At 43.4% G+C, this 18,001-nt stretch overlaps 2 protein-coding genes across 5 annotated transcripts in view; one reads left to right on the plus strand and one right to left on the minus strand.

Moving 5' to 3' along the window:
* LOC126483776 (solute carrier family 2, facilitated glucose transporter member 10-like) overlaps positions 1 to 10,774 on the minus strand; it is a 65,174-nt gene extending 54,400 nt beyond the window's left edge. Inside the window, exons 1-2 of the mRNA XM_050106932.1 lie at positions 10,355 to 10,774; positions 9,908 to 10,122 (exon numbers count right to left, since the gene is read on the minus strand). Of these exons, the coding sequence (XP_049962889.1) occupies positions 9,908 to 10,122; positions 10,355 to 10,664 (525 nt within the window). The 5' untranslated portion in view covers positions 10,665 to 10,774. The remainder of the gene's footprint in view (positions 1 to 9,907; positions 10,123 to 10,354) is intronic.
* A 473-nt stretch (positions 10,775 to 11,247) lies between these two features.
* Positions 11,248 to 18,001, plus strand: part of LOC126484253 (ERC protein 2-like) — a 465,233-nt gene continuing 458,479 nt past the window's right edge. For all 4 annotated transcript variants that reach the window (XR_007587829.1, XM_050107672.1, XM_050107673.1 and 1 more), the window contains exon 1: positions 11,248 to 13,214. Coding sequence is in view for 3 of the 4 variants with exons in the window: in XM_050107672.1 (XP_049963629.1) it covers positions 12,285 to 13,214 (930 nt within the window). In the remaining variant the exon portion in view is untranslated. The remainder of the gene's footprint in view (positions 13,215 to 18,001) is intronic.

The following is an 18,001-nucleotide window of genomic DNA, read 5'->3' on the forward strand; positions in this document are numbered from 1 at the left end:
TCAAATTGTTTACAAAACAACATTATCCCTTCAAAATACTCTCCATTACAACAAATACATTTCTCCCACTGGTGCTTCCACTGTTCGAAACATTTTCTGTAGTCATCTTTGGAAATGGCTGACAGCACCTCCTTCATTTTTCTTGATTTCTTCAACATTGTCAAGTTAAGAGTCCTTTCATGCCCTTTTTCATGCGCAGAAATAGAAAAAAGTCACACAAAGCCAAGTCAGGCAAGTAAATCGCGTGGGGCAGCTGAACCATGCCCTTTTTAGCCAAACACTGTCTAACAGAGATGGCTGTGTGTACGAGTGCATTATCGTCATCGAAGAACCAGTCTCCTGTCTGCCAAAAATCGGGTCTTTTTTGATTAACATTGTTGTGCAATCTTCTTAAAACTTCCAAATAAAAGGTTTGATTGACAGTCTAACCTGGGGAAACAAACTCTGAGATTCAGGCAGTTGATGGATGTCCAGAATGAGGTTTGTCATCAATCGACATGTCGCAATTTTTAAACTGAGCAGACCACTCGTACACTCAAGTTTTTCCCTTGACGTCATCCTGGTAAGTTAAACTAGCCATCATAAAAAACTAAACAAAAAAAAAAAAAAAATGGTGCCAGCACAAACTATCACTTCATATGAACAGAAGCAGCCAGGTCAACAACACAGGCAGTACTGAACTGGCAATGAATTTCGCTATACACGCCTAGCAGCAGAAATGCGTACCACACAAGCTCCATCCACGGCAATGTTATTCCGATTATTTTGGGTACCCCCTTGTATGTTGGTCCCAGTCAAATCTCAAATCATTTCTACAATACTGTATGACTTTCACTTTGAAATGTTTCCATATCTGCCGTACTCTCCTCCAGTATTTTCCTAAAGCATGTCAAATACTATGGTATCCGAGATCTTGCAGGTAACTGGTTTTCATCCTGTCTAGCTACAAGGGTGCATTAAGAAAATCAGGAAGTGTAAACCATTAAACAGCATCTTCAGAATGGGGTACCTTCACTACAGGAGTATCACAGAGATTGATATTGGGTGCTCTTTTGTTCCTGTTAAGCGTAAATGATTTTCCATCATATATCGAAGAAGAATTAGTTCTCTTTGCTGACAATGCAAGTATTATGATCAAGCCTAACAGACCACAGTCAACACTTGCAAAAGTAAATAATATTCTCTTGAAAATTAATAACTGTCTCTCCCAATGGAATGTCACTGAATTTAGACAAAAAACACTAAATACAATTCAGTTCTGTAAGAGACCAGGCTAGACTAACGGAAAAATGCGGGAGAGTAAATCATTAAATGAATCAATATATTCTAAATTCTTGATAAGAAACTGAACTGAAAGTCACATGTTCTAGATCTTAAATGTCTACATTCTGCAACTTTTATGTTATGAATAATATTAGATTTTGGAATTGAAAAAGTAAGAAGATTGGCTGACTTTTGTTATTTGCATTCACTAATGTCTTGTAGCTTCATGACGTGGGGGAACAAGTCTCCAACGAAAAATGTCTGTTGCACAGAAGCCTGAAATAAGGCAAATGTGTGGTGTCCACTATAGAACCTCTTATAGACAGCTCTTTAAACAGCTGGGCATATTGACAGCATCCCCACAGTACATTTAGTCCCCACAAAACTTTGTTGTTAACAGTCAATAACCATAATTTGAAAAAGAAAAGAAAAACTATAGTAACATTCAAGAAATATGCAGACCAGTCACATTCTTGTGACCATGGCGTATGGTCTACATCAACATGCAATAACCAGTCACCGAAGAGAGGTGGTAGCAGTAGCAGTGGAGGCTACATAAAGTGTATTGGGAGAGGAGGGGACACAGAAATAAAGCAACTTGTCTGACATCCAAAAAGGTACGGCTTTCAGGCCAAGGGTGGAAGCATATCTGAAATTACTAATGGCTAATTTTGTAAACTGTTTGTGTGTTGCCATGGTTAATGTGTATTGTGTAATATGTATTGAACATGACAAGATGGCACTATCCAAAACCAAAATCAAACCAAAACCAAAAGCAAAGCAGAGGCAACTGTGGTGCACCACAGGCAATAGATGACATGGGTGAATGACAGCTGTGGAAAGGTGTGTAGGCGAACAGTCATTGAACTGCTGAGCAACTGAACACCCAGATGAACCAAGGGGCTACCAACAGTGTCTCCTCAACAGCTGTTCAACAAACACGGCTGCACATAGGCCTCCGCCGTGGGCGCCTGGTTTGTGCACCCACTCTGACTGCCGTTCATCGGCGATGAACGCTGGAATTTGCACATCAGTACCACAACTGGACATTCACTGAGTGGTAACAGGTGGCATTTTCAAATGAATCATAAATCACATTTTATGCTCGGTCAGACAGATGGCCATTAACGTGCATGAAGTGAAACATCTGAAAGCAAATACCCTGCATGCATTACGGTCTGGCAAATGTTTTCACGGCATTCCATGGGTGATCTCATCATACTGGAAAGCACAATGGATCAACACAACTATGCATCTATCCTTGGGGAACATGCCCACCCCTGCAAGCTGTTTGTTTTTTCTTGGCACAATCTCCAGCAGGTTAATGCAATGCATACCACAGCTCGCAGTGTATGTGCGTGGTTCAATGAGCACAAGGGTGGATTCACTGTATTCCTCTGGCCACCAAACTCCCCAGATTTAAACCCAGGCAAGAATCTCTGGGACTACCATGATCGGGCTGTTTGCGCCATGGATCCTGAACCAAGAAACCTTGTGCAGCTGCCCATGGCACTACGACGGAATACCTCCACATCCCTTCTGGCACCTTCCAGAATCTCACTGACTCCCTTCCTGCCACACTCTCAGTGATCCATTCCACAAAAGGTAGTTATTAAGGCTTTCGGCAGGAGCTTGCATTGATGTGACTCAACAGTGCATAATGCTAGGACAACAAATTATCACTCACTCAGCCTTAATATGGCACAGAAAGAAGTGAGGTATTCTGCTGTAAAAATCTCTTGACCAGCTATCTAAAGATATAAAGAATTTAATCAATAACAAAAATAAATTCAGACACAAGCTGAAATAATACCTGCGTGACAAATTCTTCTGCTCTATGTGTGTGTTGAAGAGGAGGAGAGAGAGAGAGAGAGAGAGAGAGAGAGAGAGAGAGAGAGAGACATTGAACATACTTGAGTATCTATCACTGTATGCATGGGAGGGGGGATCAACTTAAGAAACAAAGAAAATGGTCAGCATGTTGTCGTCCATACTTTCTATAAACACAAGCTGTGGTAGGATGGCTTGTGTGCTCAATGATACAGATAGTTGTACCATAGAAGCAACCACAATGGAAGGGCATTTTTGGAATCATCAGAATAACCCATGGTTGCTGCAGAGGGATAGCAGCCTTTTTAGCAGTTGCTGGGCAACAATGTGGATGATTCACTAATCTGGCATTGTTATATGTCTTGCTGTGCTGGTACTGTAAATGGCTAAAGGCATGGGAAAATTACAGCCATAGTTTTTCCCAAGGGCATGTAGCCCTACTGTATGGTTAAATGATAATGGCATCCTCTTGAGTAAAATATTCCAGAGGTAAAATAGACCCTCACTCAAATCTCGGGGCTGGGACTGCTCAGGAAAATGCTGTCATCAGGAAAAACAAAAATAGCATTCCATGGGCCAGACCATAGAATGTCGGATTCCTTAATGGGGTAGGTAGGTTGGAGAATTTAAAAAGGTTAATGCAAAGGATGAAGTTAGATATTGTGGGAATTAATGGAGTGTAGTAGTTAGATGAACACAGGGTTGTCAACACAATCAAATAGGAATACTACAGGAGTAAGCCTAATAATAAACAAGAAAATATAAACATGGGTAAGGTACTATGAACAGCACAGTGAACACATTATCATAGCCAGGATACACAAATAGCTAACACTCACTACAACAGTAAAAGTTCATATGGGTACTAGCTCCACAAATGGTGAAGAGTGGAAGATTGTATGATAAAATAAAGAAAATTATTTAGATAAGAGAGACGAAAATTTAAGTGCGGTTGGTGACTGGAATTTGATGTAGGAAAAGGAAGAGAAAGAAAAAAGCAGAACGTGGACTGGGAGAAAGGAATTAAAGAGGAAGCTGCCTCGTAGAATTTTGCACAGAGTGTAATTTAATCATCATTAATACCTGGTCTAATAATCATGAATGACAGCAGTATATGTGGAAGAGGTGTGGAGACATTCAAAAGTTCAGACTGATTGTGCAAGGGGTCCCAGAAACGCTGCAGCAGACATCAAGGGGTTATATCGAAAAACACTGGATATTTCAGAGAATCCAGGTGAAAAATAAACTTCAGACGGAAATCCATGTTTGAAAGCATCATCCATTGAGACAACAGAGCATTTCATTCACAGGTGAATGCATCCCTACAGAGCAGCTAGCTCCATCTTCTTCACTGATGAACATGATAATCAGTTGTGATCACAGAATAACAATCAACATTTCGAAACATTCTGCCTACTGTCCATCCGTGTATAAAGTAAAGTTTGCTGCATAAGGGGTGGCCTGGGGGCAGGCAGGGGACCTACAACTTCGATGCTCTGTATTGTCATTGGAAAACGTTTCCAGACAGGGGTTCCTTTCCTTGATTTGTTCGACAAGACAACCCCTCAAAGTTTGTCACAACAATTTTTTTGGGGACCCTGTGTAAGGGTAAGACAGAGATTTCAAAAACAAATCTTAAACTGCAAGTCCTGGGGCAGATACGGATTCTGATCATAATTTACTGGTTATGAACTGCAGATAAAAAATCAAGAAGTTTCAAAAAGGCAGAAACTACAGGAAAAGAAACCTCAATAAACTGAAGGACCCAGAGGTTGTTCCGAATTTAGAGGGAGCATTGAGAAACATCAGACTGAAATAAATGCAAAAGACTACAACTGAAAATGAATGGGTTGCTTTGAGAGCTGAATTACAGAAGACAGCAGAGGATCACACAGGTAAAAAGAAAAGGCCTGGTAGTAACAATCCTTTGATAACTCAGGAAATATTGAACTGTAAAAAATACACAAAATGGCTAAGCAGGAATGGCTAGAGGATAAATGCAGAGCTGTATAAGCATGCATAAGAGGGGAAAGACAGATACCATCAACAGATGACATGACATTTCCTCAGAATGATTGAGATGCTTGGGAGAGTCAGTCATCACAGGATTATTCCACTCCATGTGTGAGGTATTCAAGACACGCGAAATACCCTCGGACTTCAGGAAGGGCTGTAATAATTCCACTTCCAAAGAAAGCACATGCTTACAGGTATGAAGAGGTCCCTGCAATCCAACTGGACAAACACAGTTCAACACTGAAAGAAAATTAAATAGGTGTTTATATGCAACACAACTGAAGAAGAGAAAAACAGTTCTAAAGAAACGAAGATGTGTGTGCAAGAGCAACAATACATTTTAAGTACTGAAAAGTGACAATAAGGGCAACATCTCCGACAGTAGAAAAGTGCTGCTCAGACAAAATTTTGAGATAGGAGCACTACACACAATCTAGAGCAGGATGTATCAATTAGGGTATATACTGACTGCCTAGCCATATGTTAACTCTATCATAAAAGAATTAATGTGGTTCAATGTTTCCACAGAATGCTGTTATGAAATTGCCACTTGTTATACTGACTGATTATGTAAACATGAATACACTAAAATAAAGATGCTAGAAAAATTTGCGGTCCTATAGTAACTCTCAAATTTACATTAACAGCACAAAGGAGGTGTAATTAATCATCACAAATGTAAATTTTATAAGTCCCAATCCAAAAATTGGTAGGCAGCAATTTTTCTTCTCCTCACTTCTCTGTTTCCTGTTAGCCTCTAAACTTCCTCATACAAACATGGTCTTACAATGTACATTACATGTTTGAAATATTGCAGTCTACGTCTTCCCCTTCCTCTCATGCCCTGCATTATCCCTCCCACAACAATAACCAGAAAACTGCTGTCTCACTAGAGGTGGAGAATTAATTGGTCTCTTCTGTTCAAAAACTTTGGTAGCAGAGATCTTTTATCTCCTATGCTAATAGTTTCTTGATTTGCGAACTTTGCTGTCTTAGAGATCTTTTCTATCCTCCTCTAGCAGAAAATTTAAATTACTTCCACATGTCCGTTGTAGACCTTTGGTGCATGTGACATTTCCAAGCAACATGAAGCCAGGTTCTAGAAAAATCTATTATTAAATCCTTTGTCTCTGTAAATTTGGTTTCTCAACACAAGCTGCACCCTTTTCTTGCAGCAGGCCAACTTTGCCTACATAATTTTGCTCTTTACCTACATCAGTACTCTGCAAGCCACCATTCCTGTACCACTACTAATCATTTCCTTTCCTGTTCCATTCACAAATGGAACAGGGGAAGGACAACTGTCTGTATGCTTCCATATCAGCCCTAATCTCTCTAACCTTATCTTCCTGGTCCTTATGCGAAATGTACATTGGCAGCACTAGAATCACCCTGCAGTCAGCCTCAAATGCCGGTTCTATAAATTTTCTAAATAGTGCTTCTTGAAAAGAACATCGGCTTCCCTCCAGTGATTCCCATAACAAATCTAGCAGCACACTTCTGAACTGCCTCAATGTCTTCCTTTAATCCAACCTGGAATGGATCCCAAACACTCAAGCAGTATTCAAGAATAGGTTGCAGTAGTGACCTACATGCAATCTTCTTTACAGGTGAACCACACATTCCTAAAATTCTCCCAATAAACCAAAGTCGACCATTTATCTTCTGTAGCACAGCCTTAGGAGCTCGTTCCATTTCCTACTACTTTGCAACATCATACTCAAATATTTAAACAACCAGCCTGTGTCAAGCAGGACCCTATTAATGCTGTACTCTAACATTATAGGTTTGTTTTTCCTACTCATCTGCATTAACTTACACTAGCTGCCATTCATCACACCAACAAGAAATATTGTCTAAATCATCTTGTATCCTCCTAAAGACACTCAACTTTGACACTTTGCCACCACAGCATCATCAGCACACAACCGCACATTGCTGCTCATTTATGTGTATGGAGAACAGTGGTCCTACCATACTCCCCTAGGGCTGAACTTTTGTCATTTGAGGTGATTTTACTTCCAGAGAAGTTAAACATGTATATTGCATGCAATTGCTAGCGTACTCCAAAATCGGCAAAATCTGCAAATATTAAATACATTCAGCTTTTAGTCTCTCAGTTGAAATAACAAAACAGCTCAAAAGTATTTGAAGAGAGAAAAAAATAAAACCAGAAATTTGAGAAAGTTATAGCTTTTACTGAAGTCAGAAGTTAGGAGATCAGTTAGATCATTTGAAAACATTGAGAAGAGGTGCAAGTGAACCTGCACAACACAAGGTTGCTCTATATGTATTGCAGACAGTATTACACACACAAAAGGAGACAGAAAAAAACTAGACAATACATATTAGGCTATAATGCAGGGCAGCTACTCAAACTTGAAAAATGTATTCCCTGAGAAATTAATATGTGGGGAGGAATATCATGTCATAACAAGCTCCTGAGAAATTAACAGTGAGGGTTGGGAGGGCGGGTGTTGGAAGGGGCGGGGGAGCGGGCGGGGCAGTGTTTGAGCATCTCACAGTAACGACTTTTCTTTTCTCTTGGCTGAAGTTTAACTGCAGTTTTTAAACATCAGTAACTTACATGGACTAACATTTAAATATATAACATATTTTGAAATATTAAGTATTTTAAAATTTATGATTTATAAGGCTCAATAAAATTAAATTCCAATGTTGGTAATTCTGTGAAAATTCCATATTATCCAGAAGAATCACCAACCTGTAATGTGGGTGAAGGCTTCTGGGGCTACTGTCATCTTCAACAAATACACAGCCCTGATAACGGCCACTTGCCACTGTAGCAGAATGCTGGTCTACATGGTAACATAACTGATCGACAATAATAGTTTTTTGCAGATATAATATAATTGGATATACAAAAAAAAAAAAAAAAAAAAAAAAAAAAAAAAGTACTCACCAAGTGGTGGCAGAAAAAAACACATATAAAAGTTAAGAACATACATACACTAGGTGAGTAGATTTTATCTATCCAGTTATATTATATTAACATAACTACTTGGTCAGCTACTTGGACAAGTTTAACTGAAAATATTAGAATATCAAAGGAAGAGTTAGGAATGGTGTATTTAAACTTCCAGGAGTATTCTGACAACAGCAAAAGGAGGAGGATCAAATGACTTTCTACCAAAATGAACTTGCAAGTTTCCAATAACGTTTCATAGACTTAATGACTCCAAATAACTACAGATGTGGATGTTGTTATACAACAGTACAGCAAGCAAGGAAGAAAAGGAGTGACCTAGTCACACACACACACACACACACACACACATACACAATTTCATTCATTGTTCTTTTGCTCTGAACCACCTTTGATCCTCCATCTTCTCAATCATACCACACTTTCCTAGATCCTACTGCACTTTTTTCACCTGTAGGACTGTTTTGGTTCCCTTGATCAATCAATATACTACTTGCAACCCTTTCTGGTATTGCTTTTGTAATGTGCCCATAGAAAGATGGTCTTCATTCCTTTATTGTGGTTACAATCTTACCAGTATTTTCATACAATTCCTTGCTTTATGTCAAATGAAATTTAAATGCATCTGCTGTCAATTTACTTATTTTGGCCTCAGGATCTTCTTAGAAATGTCCTTTCTTTTTTTTCTATTTCTGAAAGCGACTCCCTGGCAATAGTCTCTGTAACATACAAACATTCAGGTTTAACTACACTATTATCACCATTTTTTTTATTTGGCTTTTTAAAGAGCACGTAAAACCGTTAGATAGCTTTAGTTTTCTTGTCCTTATCCTTTCAAAACTACTGCTCTTTTTACTATGTGTCTATCATTTTCTGCTGTCCACAGATTTTTGATTCAGGCTCCCTTCTGCACTGACTGGCAATGGTAGCTAAAGCTTGTCTTTGGTAAAAATGAATATATTGTTGCCCAAAAAGGTGCACTACACAGTGGCATAATGGTCTATGTATGAAGATGATTAGAGGATGTCAATTCACATTTTCTGAGAATAGATATAGAAGATCGGGGCAAATGAACTTCTGTAATAACAAGATTACTTTACACAAATTCAGAGATCACTCTCCTGCCAACAAAGTCAGATAATCATAAAAATTATAAAACCACTCAAAAGGTACCATTACTTTTGGTAGGTAGTGTTTCTAACACAGTATTAGAACTTCACACTTATTTGATACGACTACTCGAGACAAGTTAACAACCTGTACTTTAAGGCAAATTCACTGAAAGGTTAAATTTTCAATAGCAACAATGATAAAAGCTGATGTATTACATTTACAGAAAGTTCTTTTAAGCACACTAGGGTTAAAATAATTAGTTGTTAATACAGCCGCTATGGAAAGTTCTGAACAGTACACGTTCTTCAGCTGACTTTCACAAATCTTGCACTCCACAAATGTATTTATAGAAACACATTCTGAGGTGTAAGGACTTCCAGTAATCAACCTGTGCCACAATCTTTAACCAAGACAAAACTGAGCAACGAAAAATTTAATGAACATGGAAAGATACAATAACTGAAATGTGAAGAAATATCACATCAAAAGCCATCTCATTTTTCTTAGGTAAAAACCAGGTAATTCTTACAGTGGAGATATAGTTGCGATTATTGCATAAAATTTGATATGCACAATTGTATTTACAGCCACCATACCACAAAGTCTAACAGTCAAACAATATTAGCAAGAACACTCTCTCACTTTTTACAAATATCATACACTGAAATAAATTACTTGCTAAAAAGAAATGGGTTCATCTTAATAACTTCTTACAAATAGAAAATATCTGGTATATACCTGTACAAGCTTCCCCCGGGACACAGGAGTAGCCAATTCTGCTAAATAAACATGCAGAGCAACTGCTGACAGTGCTCCACCAAAACCTGCAACCAGGCGCCCACATAACAACATTGCATATGAAGATGAGAGTATAGAGACGGCTGATCCAACACTCAGCATTATGTTTGCACATACAGTGCTCCAACGCCGACCAAGTCTGTCAACGGGTACACCTATAACAATTTTGAAGCTGGTGATAATATTGCTGGTATGGTGCACAGTAATAATATGTAAATACCGAATATAACCTTATCATACACTTAATTCCATTGGAAAATAAAGACAAACTTGTTCACGAGGTATGTCTGCTTGAGAACACAAGGCATCGTAAAATATACATCACAAATATTAATGACTTACTCGATATGTATGTTGCATGGCTACAACGAAGGAAGTATTACTTACCGCCGAAAACAGATGCCATTGCGGCTCCTACAAGCCACATATTGAATGTCATATGCTGCTGAAGGCATGTCAGTCTAAACGAAAGTTCCATCTCGTGAAGAATACTGTCATTTGATCCTATGTCATAACCAAACGCCAAGCCTCCCAGCATCGCCACTGACGAAGCAAGGATGGCATGGCTCTGAGATTTGTCTGTGACTGCATTATTATTGCTTTTTATTATTACCGGCGGAGGTGTAACAGTCACAGACTTTTCCCTTCCCTCTTTTTTTCCACTTAGTAAAATCGTTGTATCTTCTTCGTCGGACATAATGACAGTTGTTAAGGCTCTTCAAGACATCACACAAATCAAAATCAATCTGCAAACCAAATTCACGCCAAATAATGTCGTTCACCTACTTCAGCACTAACAAATGCGTGTTTCTTAATACAAATAAAATATGAAAACATTGTAAGACAACTAAACAACGAATTTGTCTTTGACTCTGAAGATATTCCACCGGCTAGGACAGCGAAAGGGAAGAGGACGACTCGACTTTGTCTTCTCCCTCCCAGTTAATGCCAGTCCGAAATAGTTCGTATAGAGTGTACTTTGTTGCTTGTACTGCTATAAGGATAGCAGTACATCACATTCAAATAGCAATTATTTGTTTTTATTTTCCCCTTTTTTTTAATAAGGTTGCGTCAAAATTACGCCATTTCGTTTTAGGAGGATAAATATTTTCTGCCAGATTTCAAATATTTAAAAAATTGTAACTGAATTAATTTATTTCATAATTTTGGGTCCTGAACTCATCAGCACACGAGAAAGAAACGTATTTCTCGTAAGGGCCAGCAGATGGCATACCTCGGCAATTCGTGCGTGAAGTGCAGTCTGTCGGTGAGCAGTGGAACTACACGATCGACATCGGTATATTTTAAATGACACAGTGAGAGCGGAAATTTCGTACTTCCGATTTCGCCGTTGCTAAGGGGCAGTGGAAACGTAAGTGCGGCATACATAACTAGTTTCGAATCAGTGTTCTTTGAAGTAACTGGCAAGGTGTTTCATAGTGTAGGGAGAACATAATATTCTTGACTAGAATATACAGTGTGGTCTGAACATGATATGCTGCTTAATAACAATCGCCGTTGCTACGAATAAACCGATTGGGATGATACAGTTGACCGACCGCAATTACATCAGCATGAAAAGATTTTTATGGAAGAACCGTTGTTCGGTGACAGTAAGGTTATCCATTTAGGTGATACACGATTGTAAAAGCGACGGGCAAGTGATGTTTCGCTCTTAAACAACTTCATTGAATTGTTATAAAAGTGACTATTCTGGTAAAAATGTCTGTTCGTGTAATCTGAAGAAGAGCAGAGACAATTCAGAGAGCTGTGTATGAAAAATATTATTAGTAAAATAAAGGCTAACTGTAAGATTGGAAGACGTGCCTTTGGAAAACAAAAGCATCATCTTTGTGAGAAACATTGTTGGACGTTTCCGTGGAGCAGAGCCGACGCGTTGATCGAACGGAGCGCACGAGGATCTCGCTCCCGCCAAAAGAGGGCGGACGTCGCGTCGTGGCGCGGCGCGGAGCTGCGCAGCCAGTTGGCTGGAGTACGAGAGCGGTTGGGGGGAGGCCTTCATTGATCAGCGGCCGGCGGAGAAGAGGAGCTGCGGGGCGCTCCGCTCAGTCGGGCAGTGGTGCGGCAGCGGTGCGCGTGGGGCATGTGACGCACGGCGCGGGCGTGCGGTGTGCGGTCGAGAGGGAGCAGGCGAGTGCGGGCGTGCGTGCGTCGATAGCGGAGACCAGAGAGCGATAATGCCGCCGTCTGCGGGCGGTCTCGGACTCCTCCTGGCACTGGTGGCGGCGGCTGCGACGACGACGACGACGACTGCGGCAGCGACTCGAAGCGGAGGAAAGCGCAGCAGCGGGCGGTCATGTCGTACGGCGCCCCCTCCAATCTGAGCGGGGGCGGCGGATACGGCGCTGGAGGAGGCAGCGGAGCAGTCGGTGCCGGCGGGAACCGATCGCCGCGGAGCTCGCGCCGGCTGGCCGGCGAACTGCCCACCGTAGACCGGTCGCCGTCGCGCTCCAACTACGGCCTGAGCGGCGGCGGCGCCACACGGGGCAGCCCTCTGGGGAGCCGCAAGGGCGCGCGCTCCCCACCCCCGTCGGCGGCGGACGCGCAGCATGCGCAGCAGCAGCAACAGTACCAGCAGCAGCAGCAGTACCATTCGGCAGCGTCAGCGTCCGCCGGCTACATGGGCTCGCCGTACTACGCGACGCGCGACGACGAGCTAGGCTCGCCGGTGATGATGGACGAGCGCGGCCGCGGCCACCACCGGTCGCGCTCCGCCTCGCGGCCCGCCATGGGGGGCGGCGGGGGTGGCGGCGGCACGCGCTACCAGTCGCTGGATCGCAGCGGGTTGGGCGGCGACGCTCACGAGCGCGAGTTCGTGCCCATCCGGGAGCCGCGCGAGCGCTCGCTGGACCGCGGCATGGGCACCGGCCGCGACCGCTCGCTCGACCGCGGGGGCGGCCTCTACCTGGACGACGACCTGTACGGCGGCGGCGGGGGCGGCAGCCGGTCGGCGCGCCAGTCGCCCAACCCGCACATGATGGCCTCGGGCGGCAGCGGCCGCGACATCGTCGCCGAGCTGCAGCAGCAGAACAGCGACCTGCAGCGCGAGCTCGCCAACTTCAAGAAGGAGCTCGAGCTCACCAACCAGAAGCTCGGCTCCAGCATGCACAGCATCAAGACCTTCTGGAGTCCCGAGCTCAAGAAGGAGCGCGCCCTACGCAAGGAGGAGTCGGCCAAGTACAGCCTCATCAACGACCAACTCAAGCTGCTCAACTCCGAAAATCAGGTCTGTACCTCTCTATTTTCCTATTAATCCTTACTCATCCATCCACATGTATTCCACGTATCCTACCACGAGGGAGGACACAGGAGACGTCGAACAAGTCAGAGTTTGCGTTACCTTAGAATTACCTTAGAAATATAGCTAAGATTAATTGTTCCTGTAGACTGAAATAATAATTATCGTTTATGAAAGGCATAAATCAGCTTATCCTATCTGTCAAAGGCTTTTCACGTACTCTATTTACACTTCTAAATAACCTACCAGAACACTGTCTTCCCTGATTGACGAAGACGACGACAATTCTGAAGAAAGTGTTGCACTGGGATTCTGCGTGTCTCTAAGACACTTAGCTTAAAAAAATTGTATAAAAAGTAATTAGATGCTGATTCTGTTTGGAATTACTATATCGTATGGTGTAGTAATGTCAATCACGGTTCACTCGAAACTGAATTTTATTTTTTTTACCAAGAACACCATTAATCAAAATCACCATAAGTATGTAAAGCACGAAAAGAAGCTATGACACCTACGTCTTTTACCATTTGCCTCTAATCGAGACATCCTCCTTTGCTGAGACTTGGGAAACTGTGCCGCAACAAACTTGGAATCGTTATCAGACCGTTCTCAAATTCACATAGAAAAGTAATGGAACACTCAATGCACGTACAGATGAGCTGCACACGGTATTGCAAAAGATTATACACATTATAGCTGCAAGAAGCCACACAGCCTGAACCCTTTTGATTTCATTCGCTAACGTCTGCTACCGCTTTGCTTATGAACTGACTGTCAATGTGCACGGCTGCAACTTACTTTCATATTAGCGTTTGCTTACACTATTAAAATTGATTACTCAGCCTCACATGACCCCAGCTGAAGTCTGGAGGATGAAGTACGACGAACGAGTTCTGCAGATGATAAGTTCTTCAATAAACTTCATCAGTAGATGCACACATCGATTACATATAAACACCATCCTGAAGCCACAAAAGGCTGTTGTCTAAATTAGGCCTCTTCTAGCATTGAATATAGGCATTAAGTATTGACAGCTATCTTGTAATTATCGAGGCTCAACATTCTGCCGCCTCGACACATCAATTGTTGGGGCATGCAAGAATGCTTCAGGTACAATATGAAACCTTTCGACAGATCATAGTCAGCTGCTTCAGATATTAGTAAAGGAAAGGAGGTAAGGCGATATCGTAGCTCAGAAAAAGGTGACATACAGAGTGTTGATCGTATTTTCTGCAATGAAACCGGTGCACTCCGTATGGATATTCGGGATACGTCATTTTGAAAGGAAAATCACTATTAAAAGCGATGTTTCGACCGATTTTACAGCGGTCCTTCTCAGGGCGACTATAGTGCTGGTTCCTGGGAATGGTCTTCCCTATAACCTGTCTTACCTCAGTTGTCATACACAAGGGTCACTCCCATGATCGTCATTGGACAATGAAAAATCTGGATGCCTGGGGACACGTGGCTCTTCGGGAAACTGTTGTCTGTACTATCCTCACAGGTAACTGGAAGGCAACAACGAATCTGCAGCTTGTACCAATGGAGTGCGCTTTACTGCGATAACCTGCTAGACCAGCACAGGCAAGAGCCTTCCACACAGCCGCCCGTCTATAGGCATCTAGGCGTGACGTAGGTTGCCACGTGTCAACCGAAATCAAGAACAAGGAATCGCTGTAGTCCTCGCACAATTCACACGCCAAATGTGAAGGAGCGAGTGTTAAGCCTAATAGAAGATGATCCTACAACAAAAATGAAAGAAAAAATCAGCTGCTGAAGGCATAGCCCACGCTCTTGCGTGGTCATTTCTGGATTGGCGGTTACATTATTCATGCCACTTGCATGGTGTGGAAGTTCCGGAAGCTCCCAGGGTACATACAAGGTCACTACACCATTTTTCAGTCCTGCCAATGGATTCTAAGTTGGAACGTGGAAGATTTGCTGTTCACACTTTGCACTTTATTTACCGACGAGGCGGGATCCACACAGAGTGGAACAATAAAGTACCGCGCTAACCATTTGTGGGCTGATGTACATCCTCGAGCGATCAAGGAAGAAGGTTCGCTTTACAGTCATTGCATGGGCAGGTACCGTGGATGACAGATTGATACGGCCGTACACTTTGCTAGGCGATTTAACACGTGCACTTTCTCATCAATTTCTACGGGACAACCTACTTGCGCTACTGGAGAACGTTACCCCTGAAGTGAGACAAAGGATGTTTATGATCAATATATTGCGTCCTCCTACAAATACCTCGCGAGAAGACCATCAAGAAGAAATTAGATTCGAGGCCACAGGGAGGCTTACCAGCAATCGTTCTTCCCACGGTCATACGCGACGGGAACGGGAAAAGGCAAAGTGGCAAGGGTACACACAGTACCCTCCGCCACACTGTAAGGTGCCTTGTGGAGCATAGGTGTAGATGTCATCCCATTTTCTACGACTCATACGACAGTACTCAAAAAATGTTCAAATGTATGTGAAATCTTATGGGACTTAACTGCTAAGGTCATCAGTCCCTAAGCTTACACACTACTTAACCTAAATTATCCTAAGGACAAACACACACACCCATGCCCGAGGGAGGACTCGAACCTCCGCCGGGACCAGCCGCACAGTCCATGACAGCAGCGCCCCAGACCACTCGGCTAATCCCGCGCGGCACGACAGTACTAAACGCAAAGTTTGATCAGTGATGTATTGATCGAGGAGGTCATTCTGTGTTCACTGACCTTAATCGCTTCGAATTTCTAGCTGCGGGGAATTTAAAATCCTTGGTATATTCCACACCCACCCTCCTGGAAAGCCGTGCTTGTTAAAACGACAATTCCAGGACGGCGAGGTGCGCCAGCCCAGCGGATTAATGACGAGGATTAGTGTGCACGCCAGCCTAGATGTGGCTCACTTTCACATGAATAACACTACACGCAGACAGTTGGGATACACATATTCCGTCCCGGGGGTAACAGGTGGCGATTGGAAGAGCATTCGGCGAGCTCTTAAAATTAACTATGCCAAATCCGTTACTAACTATGCCAATTCCAAAGCCATAAGAAGAAAAGGAAGGCGTTTTCCACACCCATCGACGACGTCCACACACTAAAGGAGTACGTGTCCTGTGCAAGTAACAAAATACGAATGCAACTTGGTGGGTTTGCACGAGCTCATGATGGTTTTAAGATATGTAAGAATGAGTGGTAACTACATTGGGCAGCTCCTGTTGTGTTAACAGACAGATGGCTATCGTAGGACAGAATGACCCATGTCTCAAAAAGTGTATGGTTACAGACATGGGTCTGTAGGACCTTTTCCTCTAGTTTTTACTGGTTCCATTTCTTGTAAGAATATGAGACACCTTTTTTAAATACCATATACACAAACTGTCTGGTTATGTGATAGCATCACTTCTTTCACCCACTGGTTGAATCTTCCTTGTTTAAAACCGCACTGAAATGGTATATAAAACTTAAGCTTCTCGCAAGTTGAAACTAGTCTAGTCGAGAATAAAAACTAACTCAGTGCAGTCCCTAACCTCATTTATCTTGTCCGTTGGTCCTAACACAGTGAATGAACCAGAATGTAATTTTTAATATTGGTTCTGTGTAATTTCTAGTACATGTTCCCTAACCTTCACTAAAGCCTTTCACGAGAAGACAGAGCCTTTCTTCAACGGATTCCCATGGAAGTTCCTATCATCTACACTCCTGGAAATGGAAAAAAGAACACATTGACACCGGTGTGTCAGACCCACCATACTTGCTCCGGACACTGCGAGAGGGCTGTACAAGCAATGATCACACGCACGGCACAGCGGACACACCAGGAACCGCGGTGTTGGCCGTCGAATGGCGCTAGCTGCGCAGCATTTGTGCACCGCCGCCGTCAGTGTCAGCCAGTTTGCCGTGGCATACGGAGCTCCATCGCAGTCTTTAACACTGGTAGCATGCCGCGACAGCGTGGACGTGAACCGTATGTGCAGTTGACGGACTTTGAGCGAGGGCGTATAGTGGGCATGCGGGAGGCCGGGTGGACGTACCGCCGAATTGCTCAACACGTGGGGCGTGAGGTCTCCACAGTACATCGATGTTGTCGCCAGTGGTCGGCGGAAGGTGCACGTGCCCGTCGACCTGGGACCGGACCGCAGCGACGCACGGATGCACGCCAAGACCGTAGGATCCTACGCAGTGCCGTAGGGGACCGCACCGCCACTTCCCAGCAAATTAGGGACACTGTTGCTCCTGGGGTATCGGCGAGGACCATTCACAACCGTCTCCATGAAGCTGGGCTACGGTCCCGCACACCGTTAGGCCGTCTTCCGCTCACGCCCCAACATCGTGCAGCCCGCCTCCAGTGGTGTCGCGACAGGTGTGAATGGAGGGACGAATGGAGACGTGTCGTCTTCAGCGATGAGAGTCGCTTCTGCCTTGGTGCCAATGATGGTCGTATGCGTGTTTGGCGCCGTGCAGGTGAGCGCCACAATCAGGACTGCATACGACCGAGGCACACAGGGCCAACACCCGGCATCATGGTGTGGGAAGCGATCTCCTACACTGGCCGTACACCACTGGTGATTGTCGAGGGGACACTGAATAGTGCACGGTACATCCAAACCGTCATCGAACCCATCGTTCTACCATTCCTAGACCGGCAAGGGAACTTGGTGTTCCAACAGGACAATGCACGTCCGCATGTATCCCGTGCCACCCAACGTGCTCTAGAAGGTGTAAGTCAACTACCCTGGCCAGCAAGATCTCCGGATCTGTCCCCCATTG

The sequence above is a fragment of the Schistocerca serialis genome, chromosome 6 (assembly GCF_023864345.2).
Source record: "Schistocerca serialis cubense isolate TAMUIC-IGC-003099 chromosome 6, iqSchSeri2.2, whole genome shotgun sequence".
In the NCBI taxonomy this organism is placed as follows: domain Eukaryota; kingdom Metazoa; phylum Arthropoda; class Insecta; order Orthoptera; family Acrididae; genus Schistocerca; species Schistocerca serialis.